Here is a 19,310-nt window from a genome sequence, read left to right on the forward strand (position 1 = left end):
AGTGGGTTGTTACAGTGATGATAGCTTTATGGATTATTTGCTTTTGTTGAATTATATCACCAAGATAAATATCCAGAAGTGGAAATACTTCGACAGAGAGTATGAACTGGCTCTTACTACATATTGCTGTATTGTTTTTCTGAAGGGCTATATCATTTTAGGATTGAGCAAGTTTTAAACAAAATTTTATGTAATAAGTGTATCAGAATTACATGGATGGAAAGGATTTCTCTGGTTAACCTCCCTATTTACGACAAAAGCAAGGATAATCTACAAGAGAACCACAAAAACAAGGATATTCAGTAGACTCCCATTCTCTGTTCTGGTCTGTATGCCTCTTTTTATGCCAGTGCCGATGTTTTGATTGCTGTAGCCTTTGAAGTAAGTGTTGCTCTTTTTCAAATTTGTCTGGCTGCTCTGAATCCTTTGCATTTCCATATAAATTTTAGGTTCAGCTGGTCAATTTCTACCACACATACACACACACAAAAAGCCTTCAGGGATTTCGATAGGCATTGTGAATCTGTGATCAGTTTGAGGAAAATTGCTATCTTAATGATGTTCACTCAACCCATGGACCTGGAATATGTCTCATTATTTAGATATTTTTTAAATTTCTATTAATAGTGTTTGTAATTTTCAAGGCTTGCACTGTTTTGTTAAATTTATTCCTAAGTATTTTTTTTTCTTTTTGATGTTACTTTTGATAGAATTTTTTTTCTTTTTGGATTGTTCATTGCTAAGTATGTAGAACTACAATTGATTTTTGTGTATTGACCTCATGTACTGTAGCTTTGCTGAACTCATTTATTAGTGCTGGTAGTTTTTTGTCTATGATTCCTTAGAATTTTCTGCACATAGGATAATGTAGTCTGCAAATAAAGACAGTTTTGCTGCTGCTTTCAATTCTGAAAGACTGTCTTTTTCCTTTTTTCTCCCTTATTATACAATGTTGAATAGAATTGCCAAGGGCGTCATCCATCCTTGCCCTGTTCCTAATCTTCAGGGAAAAACATTTTCCATTAAGTATGTAGTTAGCTGTACATTTTTCATAAATGCCCTGTATCAAGTTGAGGAAATTTTCCCTTATTTCTAGTTTATGGAGAGTTTTATCATGAATTGGTATTGGATTTTTGTCAAGTGTTTTTATGCTTCTTTTGAGATGATCCTGTGGTTTTTGTCCATGTATTGAGATATAAGACCATAAAGTTTGCTCACTTAAAGTATACAATTAGTATATTTACAAAATCGTGTAACCATCACTGTAATCCAATTTTAGCACATTATCATCCCCAAAGAAAATTTGTACCAGTTAGGAGTCATTCCCGTTCCTCTTTTCCTACCTGCCAGCCCTAGGCAACCATGAATCTACTTTTTTTATTTTTTTTCGGACAGAGTCTCACTCTGTTGCCGGGGCTGGAGTGCAGTAGCACAATCTCGGCTCACTGCAACCTCTGCCTCCTTGGTTCAAGCGATTCTCCTGCCTCAGCCTCCCAAGTAGCTGGGACTACAGGTGCATGCCGCCACACCCGGCCGATGTTGTATTTTTAGTAGAGACAGGTTTCACCGTGTTGGCTGGGATGGTCTTGATCTCCTGACCTCATGATCTGCTCGCCTTGGCCTCCCAAAGTGCTAGGATTACAGGCGCAAGCCACCACACCCGGCCCATGAACCTACTTTTTACCTCTATAGAGCTGCCTATTCTGGACCTTTCATATAAGTGGAGTCATATAGTATATGACCTTTTGTTACTAGCTTCTTTCACTTAGCATAATGTTTTTGAAGTTCATCCGTGTTGTAGCATGTTATCAGTATTTTCATTTCTTTTTATTGCTGAATAATATTCTCTCTTGTTTTTCCATTCATTGGTTGATGGACATTTGGGTTGTTTCCTTTTTTGGCTGTTATGAATAATGTTACTGTGAACATTTGTCTACAAGTTTCTGTGTGGACATAACGTATTTATTGCTCTCAAGCAGATACCTAGTAGCAGAATTGCTGGGTCTAATGGTAACTCTTAGTCTTACATTTTAAGAAATGCTTCTGTTGGGAGGCCGAGGCCAGTGGATCCCCTGAGGTCAGGTGTTCGAGACCAGCCTTGCCAACATGGAGAAACCCTGTCTCTACCAAAAAATTAGCTGGGCATGGTGGCGCGCACCAGTAACCCCAACTACTCAGGAGGCTGAGGCAGGAGAATTGCTTGAACCTGGGAGGCAGAGGTTGCAGTGAACCAAGATCACGCCACTGCACTCCAGCCTGGGCAACAGAGTGAGGCTCCGTCTCAAAAAAAAATTAAAAAAAAAGGCCGGGCGCGGTGGCTCAAGCCTGTAATCCCAGCACTTTGGGAGGCCGAGGCGGGTGGATCACGAGGTCAAGAGATCGAGACCATCCTGGTCAACATGGTGAAACCCCGTCTCTACTAATACAAAAAATTAGCTGGGCACGGTGGCGCGTGCCTGTAATCCCAGCTACGCAGGAGGCTGAGGCAGGAGAATTGCCTGAACCCAGGAGGCGGAGATTGCGGTGAGCCGAGATAGCGCCATTGCGCTCCAGCCTGGGTAACAAGAGCAAAACTCCGTCTCAAAAAAAAAAAAAAAAAAAAAAAAAAAAAAAAAAAAGAAATGCGGCCGGGCGCAGTGGCTCACGCCTGTAATCCCAGCACTTTGGGAGGCTGAGGTGGGTGGATCACGAGGTCAAGAGATCAAGACCATCCCGGTCAACATGGTGAAACCCCGTCTCTACTAAAAATACAAAAAATTAGCTGGTGGCGTGTGCCTGTAATCCCAGCTACTCAGGAGGCTGAGGCAGGAGAATTGCCTGAACCTAGGAGGCAGAGGTTGTGGTGAGCCGAGATCGCGCCATTGCACTCCAGCCTAGGTAACAAGAGCGAAACTCCGTCTCAAAAAAAAAAGTAGAAAAAATTAGCCAGGCATGGTGGCTCACGCCTGTAATCCCAGCACTTGGAAGGCTGAAGTGGGCAGATCACGAGCTCAGGAGTTCAAGACTAGCCTGGCCAACATGGTGAAACCCTGTCTCTACTCAAAATACAAAAATTAGCTGAGTGTGGTGGCACACATCTGTAATCCCAGCTACTCTGGAGGCTAATGGAGGAGAATAGCTTAAACCCAGGAGGCAGCGATTGCAACGAGGTGAGATCGTGCCACTGCACTCCAGCCTGGGCAACAAGCAACTGTCTCAGGAAAAAAAACAGAAAAGAAATGCTTTTGTTTTCCAAAGCAGCTACACTATTTTACATTTCCACTAGCAATGTGTGAGGGTTCCAATTTCTCCACTTCTTCACCAACACTTGTTATTATCTATCTCTATGATTATAGCTGTTCTGTTCTGGTGGGTATGAAGTGGTATCTCATTACAATTTTGGTTTGCATTTTCTTAATGCCAGCTGATGTTGAGCATCTTTTCATGTGCGCATTTTACCATCTGTGTCTCTTCTTTGGTGTGTTTTCAACTCTTTTGCCCATTTTTAAATTGGATTGTCTTCTTGTTGAATTTTGAGAGTTCTTTATTGTGAAAACGGGTTTTTTGTTGGTTTACTTTGAGACAGAGTCTTGCTCTTTCCCCAGGCTGGAGTGCAGTGGCACGAAAACGTGTTTTTTAATAAGATAAGTGCCTCTGGGTTTGTCATTTCACTTTTTGTATGTTTACAATTGTTATATATTTATTGATGGACTGACTTTTATAAAATATTTTTCTTTATCTCTAGTAACAGTTTCTGTTTTAACATCCTTCAAAAAGGCTACTTAGGTTTTCTTGAGTTAGTTTTAGTCATTCATTTTATAATTCTAGAGTAACCAGTTCCTTTTTTATAAAGGCAAACACCTACCAGTGCTTTCTTAGGTAGTGAGGGCAGTTCATTTACTTATTCCCAGACCTACTCTAGGAAGACAACATCAGGTTAATAAGACTGCAGAGATGCTGAATTCTTTAATAAGAACTATACTTTATATGATTGTGATGCCCTTTGTTCTAAGTGCATATAATTGTAGTTAGACCAGGTTCACCAGAACAAGTGTCACTGTGGTTCACAAGATGTTCTAATTGTGTGTAATGTGTTTATTATCTTTTGAGCTACCCTTTTTGTCATTCTATAACTTGTCCTACTTTAAAAAAACATCATCCACAAAAGTCTGAACTTGTTAGATAATGTAGGGAATGATTTTGTCCATCGCCACATATGTAGACAAGTTTTTTTTATATATTTAAGAATTTAATCAATTCACTACTAAATGTTCAATTTATAAAACCACTGTAAGTTTTCTAGGAACACCTATTTAACTTAACCTAAGTTTAACCATGTAGTGTTTACCTTGGACCAGTGAGTCTCCCCCTTCATTGTGCTCACTTCCAGAAGTAGGATTATCAAAAAACATATTCTTTTAAAAAATTTTTATAAATTAAATTTTTAATTATTTTTCTTTTTTTCACTCCTTTCTGGAGCTGAGAAAAAAAAATTTAATATTAAGATTAAAAATTCCAATTTTCTTTTCTCCTGATACCTGAGTGTACTCAGGTATCAGAATGTAAATGGACGAACGAGTATAACTTTAAATAAACTGATATGTTCTCACCTCCATTTTGCTTCCTGCAGTTGTTTATTTGTGCTCTGCTCTACCCTGTTCAAAAAGATTTCAGAGCATGTACTAAGTTTTGCAGGTTACTTCAAGGTAAATTAAAATGGGGCCACAGAAAAAGTATGAGTGAGACAAAATGAGCCAAAAAAGAAATGTAAAAATGCATTCCATAATGCCAGCACCCCTATTCACAAGTACCACCATAAGCTTTTCTAGCAGCCAGCTTTAAAAAGAAAGAAAATGTAAAACTCATTCGGCCTCCTTCAATAAAAAGAACCTAGTTGTTCAGGTGAATTGCAACTGTTCTTGGCCTTAAGATCAGATATTTATCCTAAAGATCTTCATAAAGAAAATACAACATCAAGTTTCATTGATTTCACAGCAGGCATTCAAATAAATGTTTGTTAAATGAATTATCGTACCCTTCAATATAAGCCGGTGGCCTCACATGAAAATGTGTTTCAGCAAAAGCAGTTTTGCCAAAATTGAAGGTGCACAGTGGGCAACAGGATGATGTGGTTTAGATATCTGGAGAAGTGAATGGGCTGTTCATTCTTAAACTGATTATTCTTGTATGTTGATCTGTTAGTAAATATTGGTAGCAGGCCAGGCACGGTGGCTGACACCTGTAATCTCAGCACTTTGGGAGGCCAAGGCGGATGGATCACTTGAAGTTAGTTCGAGACCAGCCTGGCCAACATGGCGAAACTTCATCTCTACTCAAAATACAGAAATTATCCAGGCTTGGTGGTGCATGCCTGTAACTCCAGCTACTCAGGAGGCTGGGACAGGAGAATCACTTGACCTGGGAGGCAGAGGTTGCAGTGAGCTGAGATTGTGCCATTGCACTCTAGCCTGGGCCACAAACTGAGTGAGACTCCATCTCAAAAATTATAATATATATATAATATATAATAGCAGCCCAGAAATGTACTGTGTTGCCAGCTAAATACAGATCTTGTCTTAACAGCACTCATGGTGCATTTGTATTTTTATCAGAACCAAGGAACCTAACAAGACTTAAATATAATCCCATAATCCCCCTTGTCCTGAGGCAGGCAGTGGAAGTTCCCAAAGGCAGGCCTAAAGTGTTCCTCAGAAAATCCTTTTTAATCTACTCTAGTACATAAAGAAATGAGTAGTTGATTTCCTAAAGTTCTGTTCCTTGCAACTGAATTAATTCTAGCCTGAAACAAATTTAGGGCAAATATAACCAGATCGCTACCTCAGCCACACTAAAATCTTAAGGCACTCACAGAATGTTAAACTGCTTCTTGATACAGTGTCTATAATAAACTTCATGTGTAATGTACATCAGAGTGACCAAAACACCAAACTGGAATTTATACTTACACCCAATTTAAAGTTGAAGAATGTTGATGAGTTGTTATTCTGACACTGATTCTCTGACAGGGTCAGTGGCCATCTGGACCTCACCCAGTTCAAGGCTATCGCTGCTGGTCTTAATATTTCTCTGTAGTAAGACAGCATATGTGCAGCTCATCTAAAAATGATACCAAATCAAGTTTACTTGGGCAGAAATACTGTGTAGGTGTTTGTTTTTTGTTTGGTTGGTTTTTTGAGATGGAGTCTCACTCTGTCACCAGGCTGGAGTGCAATGGTGCGATCTCGGCTCACTGCAACCTCCGACTCCCTGGTTCAAGCAATTCTCCTGCCTCAGCCTCCCAAGTAGCTGGGAATACAGGCATATGCCACCACACACAGCTAAATTTTGTATTTTTAGTAGAGACAGGGCTTCACCATGCTGGCCAGGATGGCCTCGATCTCCTGATCTCATGATCTACCCACCTCGGCTTCCCAAAGTGCTGGGATCACAGGCGTGAGCCACCATGCCCAGCCTTTCTTTTTTTTTTTTTTTTTCAAATGAGAAAAAAGCAGTATGTACTGATGTGGAAAGATGTAGCACATCAAGCAGTGAGCCCATTACGTGGTCCAGCAGGGCCAAGGGAAAGCTTCCTCTCTGCCTTCTGAAACCTTGCTGAAAAATCAGCTGACAAATGGCAGATTAATAGAAGAAAAGGCATACAGATTTATTAATGTGCACAAAAGTCTTATAAAATGTAAGATCTCAAAAAAAAATGGCCAGATGGCTAATGCTTTTATACCACCTTGAGGTTACAGAAAGAATGAGGGCTTGGAGTGTGTCAAGACAGATTATGGTGGTAAATCAGGTTATGGTGGTGAAACAGGTTATGGGAGAGAGAGAAGAGCAGCCCCAGCTAGCACAGGTGATGCTGTTATGTAGATGAAACCTCATAGGTCGCAGCCCTGAGAGAGAATAGATGTAATATGTTTCTTTCAGTCCTTTTAAGGTGTTTTTCCTGTGTCTGGACAAGGTAGGGCCTCAGAGAAATGCCTCAGCCGCATCAGTGCATATTTTCTCTACAGATGCAAATCTGCCCCACACAGCTTCTCAGCTATTTGTGTCTGAAAGCCATCTGAAATGTGTCAAAGAGAAGTATATTTTTAGGTGAAATATTTTTGTTTCCTTCATAATTTTGCCAGGGCAGCAAGCATAGCTGGGATCTGTGGTCACCCTGCTCATGGGGTTTTTCTATGAATCAAAAGAAACCTTGCCTGTAAAGCACCTAACATAGTGCCTGACAGTGTGAGGTCGGTCAAGCTTAACTATTATCATCATTTTAACCCTCTGGGCCTTCTCAGCTGCTGAGTCAGACTGTCTCTTTCTCCCCAGATTCTTAGTCTTTTCTTTGTTGGTGTAGGTTCTGTGTAAGCATCAGTAATTGGACATTTGTTTAATTCCTACACCTTACCCATAACTTCTTACTCAGTCATAGTTGATAAAAAGACAAAATAGCATATAATATGCTATAATTTAGATGTATTTTTTTTCCTGTGGTGATAAATGGTTGTTTGTGATGAAAAAGCCATAGCTCAAGTTCTTCTGTTGGTCGTTTAAACATTGCTTTTTTTTTTTTTTTTTTTTTTTTGATACAGAGTTTTGCTCTTTTGCCCAGGCTGGAGTAAAGTGGTGTAATCTTGGCTCACTGCGACCTCCGCTTACCAGGTTCAAGTGATTCTCCTGCCTCAGCCTCCTGAATAGCTAGGATTACAGGTGCACGCCACCATGCCCAGCTAATTTTTGTATTTTTAGTAGAGACGGGTTTTCACCATGTTGGCTAGGCTGGTCTTGAACTCCTGACCTCAGGTGATCCACTGGCCTCAGCCTCCTAAAGTGCTAGGATTACAGGCATGAGCCACCACACCTGACCCAAACACTGATTTCAGTACCTAGACTTGCAAATAGCCAGGGTACAATTTGGATGGAATGTATAGTTAATAACGTTGTGATATATTAACATCATATTATGTTATTGTATAGCAGTAACAAGATTGTGAAGGAAGGGCAGGATGGAAGACAATGGAGAGTAGTCTTATATGAAGATGAAACAAACTGTTCTAGGTCCAGCCTAGCAATCTGATGTCCATGGAGTTAATAAATTACCAAATAACCCAGGTTAAAGGCCTATAATTGAAATAGTTCTGGATAGCTCTGGAGGCAGAGTCTGCTGCAAAGGCTTTATTTAAACAGCTTAAGTCTGCTGTCAGCTGTGCAGTATGAGTAACTTTACAGGACCCCAGTCATAGTGGCATGGGATCTGCTAAGCCCAGGCCCTTTAATCTTGTTTTATAAAGCTGGAAGATAGGAATCTTCCCAGCTTGACCTAATAGGTGAGGCTCTCTAACTCATTTAGCCCCATTTCTGTTTTGTGCGGTGGTGACCCATGGTCTACCTCTAACAACCAAACAAGGCTTGATTTTAGCTAAGCTTATTTGAGGCAGCAAGAGAAATTCACGGTCTTCTTAATACACAGAGAACTATGAAGAATGCCTGCTCTCCCTACCACCCCTCCACCCTCCCCAACTGTCTGATAGTACCTCATTCCTGCTTAAGGCTTTCCTGTCCCTGCTACAGTTCTTGTCAGTTAGATGCTAAGAAAATGGACCAGCTAAAACTGGTTTGAAGTTGACCACTACTTCCTGCTACAGAAGGTCCCCAACTTACCAATGGTTTGACTTAATGATGGTTCAACTTAAGATTTTCCACTTCATGATGGTACAATGGCAGTAGGATTTCAGTAAAAACCATCCTTCAAGTACCCATACAACCATTGTTTTTCACTCTCAGTACAGTATTCAGTAAGTTACTTGAAATATTAAGCACTTTATTACAAAATAGGCCTTTGTGTTAGATGATTTTGTCCAACCATAGGCTAATGTAAGTGTTCTGAGCACGTTTAAGGTGGGCTGGGCTAAACTATGATGTTCAGTAGGTTGGATGGATGAATATTAAATGCATTTTGAACTTGAGATTTTCAGCTTAACTGGGTTTATTGGGATATAACCCCATCGTAAGTCAAGGAGCAGCTGTATTTGAAAAAAAGGGGAAAATCTTGCCTTAAAACATCCAGGATGGAGTTATAAATAGTTCTCGGTTAATAACAAATTGAAATGGAGTTATATAACCCTTCATCCTGTCCTGTGTCATTCTCAGCACCTATTTTCACTCACCCAGTCTCATGAGAGAGGCTCTATAACAGCTGTGCCTAGGGTTAAACTGAAGAGATGACTGGCAACTTTCCAATCCAGAATAGCAATATAATGCCAACAGAAAGAATAAGAGAAGCTGGCAGTCTGTATAGCACCAAGGGTAGAAATGTAGGTAAAAATTCCTGCAAATTTAACCTGCTGTCACCAGATTCTGAGAAGCAGAGTAGTTATAACTAGTGTTAGTTACTGTGATTCCATTCATAAGTTAATTTGAAACTCAATTTAAATTTTAATACATGTCTTTCCAAAGCATGCCCACAGGGAAGGAGCAGTTTTCATGTTCTGTTGACTCCAGAGAGATTCCCATGAAATGCATCACCAATCCTAGAGTCTGTGCACGTTGTTAGCTCTGCTGTGCAAAAACATGAATTAAAGTTTAAAAGATCATAGAAGTGAAACCATGTACGGAAGACTATCACAGGTGCCTTGTCAGGGGAAGTATATGCAAAATATCTAGTTTGTTGTAGAATTAAAATTAATAGGAAAAAGTTTTACAGGAGCCAGTTGCCATAACAGTTCCTCTAAGGATGACTGAAGTATGAGCAGTTAGTGTACACTTTAATCTCTACTAATGTGTCTTCCTCTGATGGCTGGAGAAATATAATGATATCTTAAATACTATATATGAATATTCTAAAATCCAAGGCTTTTTTAATATAGAAAACCCCCAACACCTCAGACACCTGACCATATTTTTGGAAGAGGAGTCTAATCATGTTTCAGGGAGTCCACCACATCTAAAAAAAAATCATCGTGTTTTGGTCCTGCTGGGGAACTGTCAGCCATTGGGGCTGCCCTCCAGTGAAACAGTTTGCTAAACAACTCGTTGGTCAGATTTATTTGAGAACAGGGTGACATGTAACTAACCAGTCTCTACTCCATAGATTATCCTACGCAGATCTCCCATTCTAATTGAGGTTTCCTCAGCACCAGTAACACATAAGGGAGTTTTAGACAGTGAATGAAAGTACAGGAAACAGAGTGGTAGCTGGAGTCAGGCTGTTAGTAGAGGAACAAGTCATTTGAATCCAGCAAGAGATTTTGAGTCATAGAGGTGGGAAACTACAAAGTTAAGAGCATTATCATTGTGACCTGAGCCCAGTCATTTAGTTAAGTTTCTTCCAGGAATGATTATGAACTACCTCTTCATGATAGGATCCTCTGCTTTCCTAAAGAAAGGCATAAAATTCATCAATGTTTCAGTACCCCAGGGACTTTAAAGACTTGAACAGGAAATTTTAAAAGCCCTTTCCTTCCCTTAAAATCTGCCCAGTTCCAGGAGAATTGCTTGAACCCCAGAGGCGGAGGTTGCAATGAGCCAAGACAGCACCACTGCACTCCAGCCTAGGCAACGGAGCGAGGCTGCATCTAAAAAAAAAAAAAAAAAAAAAATCTGCCTTGTTCAGGACCTATTTAAAAGAACTACCTAGAGGCACTTGTACTTCCAGCCAAAATAGAGACAGAGACTGAATTACCATCTCACCTGAAACAACTTAAAAAAATAAACACACAAACCTCTTAAAACAATAGTTTTCAAAATATTTTTCATCAGACAACAAAGGAGAGTAATCCTGAGAGTAGGAATAGTTTTCCCATCATACTGTCTTAAGAATAGTGTCCAGTCATGGTGCAGAGAAAAAGATTTTCTAAGTTGAAGAGATGGAATTGAGAGTCCAAAGAGATGGCTAGAGGCAGCTAGAATTAACAGAACAGAGGACAAAAGAAAAGAGAGCTCCAAAAAGAGAAAACAAAGAGATCTACAGACCCCTTGAACATTCACCACAGTATTAATCAGCGTATGCATATGTAGAAATCACCTAAGGTGGAGGAAAGAAAAATGTGAAAGGATTATAGGGGAGAGTACCTGTTTCCAAAAGCCTGATTGGAAAAACTTACAATTCATTTTGCATTGAGTAGAGTACTCATAAAAATCTTGACTCAGTGATAGGGAATAATTACCCTAGATGGAGCACTGCTTCAGACCCACCTAATAAATCATGGAAACAAAAAAATAAAGCCAGGTATCTAACAGCATCCCTGATCAAAGCTCAGAATTAATAGGAATAAAAAAAATTTAGATAAGGTCAAATTCACAGTGTTTAGTATACATGCAGAGATGATCAGATAGGCAAAAAACAAGGAAGACATGACCCAGGATGAGGAAAATAGCCAGTCAAAACTGACCCAGAACTGACACAGATGTTAGAATTAGCAAAGTACATCAAAACAGATATAATTGTATTAGATACATGGAGGTTATTTTTAATTTTTGAGGCAGAATCGCTGTGTCATCCAGGCTGGAGTGTAGTGGCATCATTTCAGCTCACTGCAACCTCTGCCTCCCGGGTTCAGGAGATTCTCCTGCCTCAGCTTCCCAAGTAGCTGGGACTATAGGTATACACCACCACACCTGGCTAATTTTTATATTTTCAGTAGAGACAGGGTTTCACCATGTGAGCCAGGCTGGTCTCGAACTCCTGGCCTCAAGTGATCCACCCACTTCAGCCTCCCAAAGTGCTGGGGTTATAGTCGTGAACCACTGTTCCTGGCCAATACATGGAGATTATAAAGAAGACCCAAATCAAACTTTCAGAAATGAAGACAACAATTTCTGAGATGAAAAATACACTGGATGGTATTAACAGCAATTAGACATTGCAAAAGAATAGATTGGTGAACTTGAAGGCACAGCAATAGAAATTATCCAAAATGAAGTACAGAAAATAATAATTTTTTTAAACATGAAAAGAGCATAATGGAGCTTTCATTGAATATCAGAGAGAAACTTCCAGTGGCCTGTACTATATGGGTAATTGGAATCCCTGAAAGAGGAAAAGAAAGGGAGGGACAGAATAATATTTGAAGAAATAAAGATTAAGTTTTTTTCTAAATTTGATAAATATAATCTGCAGAATCAAGAAGTTTAATGAACCCCAAGCACAAGAATCATGAAGAAAACTACACCAAGACACATCATAATCAGTAGCTCAAAATGAGTGGTAAAAGGAAATCCTCAAGGCAGCCATAGGGGGCAAAAGAGCATGTTAGGTACAGAGGAGAAAAGATGAGGATGATGTCAGATTTCTCACTGAAAATACAAGCAAAAAGTCATTGTAACAGTAGCTTTAAAGTACAGGAAGAAAAAACTGTCACTGTAAAATTCTGTAGTAAAAATAGCTTTTAAAAATGAAGGCAAAATAAAGATATTTCCATGCCATACACTACCTGAAAGAATTCATCACCAGCTATCTTACACTTTAAAAAATTGTTAAAGGAAGTCTTTTGAGCAGAATGAAAATGGTATCAGTTGGAAATCTGTATTTACACAAAGGAATTAAGATCATCAGAAATGATAAATGCATTGATAAAAGTTTTTTATTGTTACTTACAGCTGTGTAAAAGATAATTGACTGGAGCTGGGGCACAGTGGTATGTGCCTGTAATACCAGCTACTTGGCAGGTTGAAGCAGGATTGACTGCTCAAGTCTAGATGTTTGAGACCATCCTGGGTAGCATAGCAAGACATGAATGAATGAATGAATGAATGATAGATACTTGACAGCATAAACAAAAATAATACATTGTGTGGTTTATAAGATAACATGTAAGAGTTAAATGCATGGCCACAATAGCACAAAGGTTGAGGGAGGGAAATAAGTATAAACTATTGTAAGGTGTTTATACTATACATGAATGTTGCCATATAACTGGAAGGCAGACTGTGTTAAAGTTGTATGCTACAGACCCTACAGCAGCCACTAAAATTAAAGAGCAAAGTGTTGTAGCTGATAGGACAACAAAAGAGATCAAATTGGATCCTAAAAAGTACTATATTCATCCAGAAGAAGTCAGGTTATGGGGAAATAAAATAGGACAAAGTAGGAAACAAATAGTAAGATGATAGTCTCAAACCTAATTGTATCATTAATCACATTCAATGAAATTGGTCTACACACTCAATTTAAAACAGCAATTGTGAGATTGAATAAAAAGCAAGACCCAGATATATGCTGCTTACAAAAAAAGCACACTATAAATATAAAGCCAAAAAAGGTTAATTCCTGGTTGTCTAGTGGTTACAATTTTTTTTTAAATGTTGAAAGATTGGGAAAGGATATATGCTGCTTACACTCATCCACAGAAAGCTGGAATGGCTGTGTTAATATAAGACAAAGCAACTTTCAGAGGAAGGAAGACTACCACAGGCAAGAAGCTTATTTTGTAATGACAAAGGGGTCAATTAAGCAAAAAAACATAGCAATCATAAATGTTTATGTATCTAATAAAAGATCTTCAAAATACATGAAGCAAAAGCTGAGAGAACTCCAAGGAGAAATAAATCCACAAAATATAGCTGACACCACTCTCTCAATAATTGATAAAGTAGGCAGAAAATCAGCAAAGATACAGTGGATTTCAACAATATTGTTAATCAATTTGACCTAATTGACATTTATAGAACATTCCATCCAACAACAGAACACACATTCTTCTCAAGTATATGTGGAATATTTACTAATACAGACCATATCTGGGGGCATTAAATCTCAATAATTTAAAAGGATTCAAGTCTGAAATCTGATCTGCATTAGCTCAGGCTGCCGTGAAATAACCGTAGACTGGGTAGCTTAAACAACAAATTTATTTTTTTCAGAGTTCTGGAGATTGGAATTCTCAGGTCAAGGTGTCAGCACAGTTAGATTCTGTTTTCCAAAGTGGCTGCACCAGTTTACGTTCCCACCAGTAGTGTATGGAGGTTCCAATTTTACATCCTTGCCAACACTTAGTTATCTGACTTTGTTATTATAGCCATCTTCCTATGTGTGAAGTAGTTTCTCATGGTGGGTTTTTTGTTTTTGTTTTTGTTTTTTGAGACATCGTCTCACCTTGTTGCCCAGGCTGGAGTGCAGTGGCACCATTAGCCTTGACCTCCTGGGCTCCAGTGATCCTCCCATCTCAACCTCCTGAGTAGCTGAGACTATAGTCACATGCCACCACACCCAGCTAATTTTTTTATTTTTTATAGAGACAGCATCTCACTGTGTTACCCACACTGGTCTCAAGTGATCCTCTTGCCTCAGCCTCTCAAAAGTGCTGGGATTCCAGGCACTGCTCCCAGCCAGTTTCTCGTGGTTTTGATTTGCATTTCCCTGATGACTAACAATGTTGAACATTTTTCCATAGGCTCGTTGGCTACTTGTGTATCTTCTTTGAATAAATGTCTCTTCAGATCCTTTAAAATCAGGTTGTCTTTTTAATATGGAGGTGTAAGACTTCTTCATATATCCTAGATACAAGTCCCTTATCAGATACATGATTTAGAAATATTTTCTCCTGTTCTATGGGTTGTCTTTTTACTTTTTTGATAGTGTCCTTTGAAGCACCTAAGTTTTTAAAATTTTTCTCTGTTTTTTACTTACGTTTTTGGCATCATATCTAAGAATTCACTCCAAATCCAAGGTCACAAAGATTTACCATGTGTTTTTATGTAAAAGTTGTATAGTTTTAGAATTCTGTTCCTCTGTCATACCAGCCACATTTCAGTGATCACATGAGGTGGCTATATCCACAACACTGGTCAGTGCAGATATAGAAAGTTCTTTTGCACACTCAAACGCAAATCCCTTCTTTACAGGAACACATGCAGAAAATCAGCTATGGACTTGGACAGATAGTTCACAAAAAAAATAAATGAGCGAGCTTTTGTACACAAAGCTGTTCGCTGGTTAAGGAATTCTCAATCAAAGTGACATGCCATTTTTAGTTCCCCAGATTGACAGTGACTACTTCCTTCAGGTCTTGACTCTGAAGTCATGTCATTGAGGTCTTCCTGCCCATCCTTCTAAAATTTCAAACCCTTACTTCTGCATTTCCTACTTTTTCTCTTTAGCACCTGCCATGGACACACTATGTATTTAACTTACTTTTCTTGTCTATTATGTCTCCACCCTTGAATATAAAATCCAGTCCGGTGTTTGCTATTTATTGTCCCTCTATTACCTACAATTCCAGATATAGAAGAAACTCAAATTTTTGTTGTTAAATCACAGCTGACAGAGTATAGGGAAATGAGTGCTCTCATACCCTGCTAAGAGAGTAAATTGATGCAGGCTTTTTGGAAACAGTTATGTGGTGTGTAAAAGTCTCAGTATGTGCTTGCCCTTTGACCGACATTTCTCCTTTTAGGTTTTTAACATAAGGAAGTAATTAAAGATATCATATGCTCAGAGATAGGAGTAAAAGATTCAGCTGCATTGGAATGCTTTCATCAGTCAGGAAAACTCTTGAACCGACACACTGGAAAGACATCAGATTGTTTTTTAAAATGTGACAAGAGCTATTTTTCAGAGTTGTTCAAAAGAGATCTTCTTTTCTTTCCTAATTCCTTAGCATTTTAAAAAATATTGTCATATCATGACTTTTCTGACCTACTTCTTTCTTAAGCAAAACTACAACTTAATTATAACATTTTTTTCCACAGGTCCCTTAATATGGACTTTGAAAATCAAGATAAGGAGAAAGACAGTAATAGTTCTTCGGGGTCTTTCAATGGCAACAGTACCAATAATAGTAAGACATTTTACGTTATTTAACTTCTATACATGTAGTTAATTTGGTTATTTCTATGCCTCCAGTTAATGATTTACTAGGTGCAAGGATTTACGTTTGGTATTAAAATATCATTGAGTTATATTTAAAATGAGTGAATTTTACGGTATGTAATCATAAGTCAGTAGCATTAATAGAAAATATTTGATGCTTATGGAAAGATACGAATTTGAATCAACTCGATTTGATAACATTAATACATTTATATTGGTATCTACCATGTCCTCGACAATCTGTTAGATATTTTGAAAGATACAAAAGTATAAGAGCAATTCTTGCCAAGATGTTTTTTTAAAAGTGCCAAGATAGAGATGGCAGATACCTCTTCACCTCCTATATCTGGGGCAAGTACTTTTTTTCACTGACCCTCACCATAGCCTCAGAATCCTTCTGAACAAGCAGCTATTATCAGAGGATCAGAGGAAGCGCTACAGATGAAATCATTTTGACACCCATGTAGAAAGAGCATAAAGAGATGGGCAAGTGAGGTGAGTGGGAATGGATCAGATAAGGTCTCTACAAGAGAAGGTGGGTTTGACTTAGTGGATGTGGTTTGGTGGCGAAGTGGTCATTTCAGGTGTGGGGAGCATATAACAAGCAAAGAGATCACGACCTATATAGAACAGGGTAAGGGAGAGCAAATACTAGAGTTCTAATAAAAAGGTAGATCCAATATTAATTGGAGGACCATGGATGCTACATTGAAAAGAGATCACTTACTACGTATCTTAGTTTCTCCAGTTATTATAGTGTGCTGTTAACCAAGTTGTATTTGCCCAGTTTTCACTGGGCACAGGCCCGGTCACATGTGTTTCATTGTCCCTAGCAGTGCCAAAGTGGCCATGATAAAGACGGTAGGTAGAATCATTTAAATATAACAAGTCTTTTCTTAAATGTATGACATGGATCCTTGTATGAGATAAAATTCCATGCCAGTAGTTATTACCAATGCTAGGAACCACATAAAACTCAGTGCAAACTCTGATTTTTAGATTAAATTATTCCATAGCAGCTTACCTTCTATCAACATTTTAAGCCAAATTACTTTATACTCCTGAAACCCTTTTTAAAAGTCCTGTATTATATAGCACATATGTAAGTGATGTTCTTAAACCAGATTATAAATCTGCTGTACATTGCATCACAGAAACCTAAAAGAAATCTACCTATATTATTATATCTAAGTTTACTCTCAAAAACAAAAAAAAAAGTAAATGGTTGTGTCAGTCCATACAGTAGAAGTTACCTGGTAGCATAAGTTTTTTATTTGTTGTTCATGAAGCAGAGTCTAAAGAATGGTAGAATATTTACTTTTTAAATGATCTTTTTCTTTTTTCTTTTTTGTTTTCTGAGATGGAGTCTCATTCTGTCACCCAGGCTGGAGTGCAGTGGTACACTGTCTGCTCACTGCAACCTCCACCTCCCAGGTTCAAGCAATTCTCTTACCTCAGCTTCCCAAGTATCTGGGATTATAGGCTTCCACCACCACACCTGGCTAACATTTTTAGTAGAAATGGGGTTTTACCATGTTGGCCAAGGTGATCTTGAACTCCTGACCTCAAGTGATCCTCCAGCCTTGGCCTCCCAGAGTGCTGGAATTACAGGCATGAGCCGCTGCACCTGGCCTAAATGGTATTTTTATTAACTCTACCAGCTATGTTGTACTAAATTATCCTTGACAACATTTCTTCAGTGCCTGCTCTGTGCAGTGGATACCAATATAAGGACAGATTTACATAGAATGCAAAATTCACTTTCAGAAAAAAAAACAGGCCGGGCATGGTGGCTCACGCCTATAATCCCAGCACTTTGGGAGGCTGAGGCGGGTGGATCACGAGGTCAAGAGATCGAGACCATCCTGGTCAACAGGGTGAAACCCCGTCTCTACTAAAAATACAAAAAAAATTAGCTGGGCATGGTGGCGCACGCCTGTAGTCCCAGCTACTCGGGAGGCCGAGGCAGGAGAATTGCTTGAACCCAGGAGGCGGAGGTTGCGGTGAGCCGAGATCGTGCCATTGCACTCCAGCCTGGGTAACAAGAGCGAAACTCAGTCTCAAAAAAAAAAAAAAAGAAAAGAAAAACATAATACTAAGAGGACTGACCAGTACTTGATTATGGAATATAACATTATTCTAGATTGAATGGATGACATGGAAAACAGGATCCATTTATCAGGAATCAAAGAAATAACAACAGCCAGAAAAATGAACAGAGAAACAGGTGTAGGTGCTAAAGAGATGGAAGTCCTGAACGATTAACAGTGTAGAACAGTTGGGAAGAAGGTTATAAGAAAAAGAAAGTTGGGCCGGGCGTGGTGGCTCACGCCTGTAATCCCAGCACTTTGGGAGGCCGAGGCGGGTGGATCACGAGGTCAAGAGATCGAGACCATTCTGGTCAACGTGGTGAAACCCCATCTCTACTAAAAATACAAAAAAATTAGCTGGGCACTGTGGCGTGTGCCTATAATCCCAGCTACTCAGGAGACTGAGGCAGGAGAATTGCCTGAACCCAGGAGGCGGAGGTTGCGGTGAGCCGAGATCGTGCCATTGCACTCCAGCCTGGGTAACAAGAGCGAAACTCCGTCTCAAAAAAAAAAAAAAAAAGAAAGTTTAATTTTAATGTTAAGATTTTGCCAAGAGTGTTTCAGACTGATTGAAGGAGACAGTAATCAGATAGAAGTTTTTAAAAGATTGTAGTTGCCCACTCCTAAAATAAGAAAAAACAAGGAATTTGTAGAGAGACAGGAGAGTAGGAAAAGTTGTAGTACACATGTAGACAGGCATCATTGGTGGGTGTGCAGGAGTGAAGGGTTACTACTCTATGATTAGATTACATGCCTTGAATATGTCAGAAATAATTAGACTGTCCTTGATTATAATAGGAGCTAGAAGAAGGAGAAGCATTAAGTGAGACTCAACAGAGGGTTAAATGGGCCATGTAACTCATGCCCCAAAAAAATCAGAACTTAAAAATGCAGGAATCAGTTTGTAATTGAATGTTTCTCCCTGCAGGGTGCCCTAAGGTATTTGACCAAAAGACTGGGTAATTATTACTTCAGATTATGATAACGTTGCACCTGTCTGGGCAACTTGAAACACATGGAAGTAAGAGGAAGAGTAGATCAGGCCTGCCAGGAACTATGGCACTCAACTCATTAGAAAGCAGAAAAATAAAAGTTCAGACAATAATGAAAGAGCACTACATGCCACTAGAATAGCTAAAATTAAAACCTTTGACCGTATCAAGTATTGATGAGGATGCACAGCAACAACAAAGAACACTGTTGCACTACTGGAGAGCATGAGTTAGTACAGTCATTTTGGAAGGTAGTTTGATGTTACCTACTAAAGGTGACAATATAAATACCTTTGGACCCAGCAGTGTCACTCCTAGTTAGATATCCAACAGATACAGTCACATGTACATCAGGTCATATGCAAGAGTGCTTAGAACAGCATTATCTGTAATAACCAAAAAATTGGAAACAACTCAAATGTCAACCTTAGAATGGATAAA

The 19,310-nt window shown here is 39.0% G+C and overlaps 1 protein-coding gene across 2 annotated transcripts in view; it reads left to right on the top strand.

The window, feature by feature from the left end:
- SPPL3 (signal peptide peptidase like 3) overlaps nt 1-19,310 on the top strand; it is a 139,292-nt gene that overhangs the window by 96,415 nt on the left and 23,567 nt on the right. For both annotated transcript variants that reach the window (XM_012468945.2, XM_012468944.3), the window contains exon 3: nt 15,667-15,755. In XM_012468945.2, coding sequence (XP_012324368.1) covers nt 15,667-15,755 — 89 coding nt within the window. The remainder of the gene's footprint in view (nt 1-15,666; nt 15,756-19,310) is intronic.

The sequence above is a fragment of the Aotus nancymaae genome, unplaced genomic scaffold (genome assembly GCF_030222135.1).
Source record: "Aotus nancymaae isolate 86718 unplaced genomic scaffold, 86718_ANA_hifiasm-v0.15.2.pri h1tg000021l, whole genome shotgun sequence".
Lineage (NCBI taxonomy): Eukaryota > Metazoa > Chordata > Mammalia > Primates > Aotidae > Aotus > Aotus nancymaae.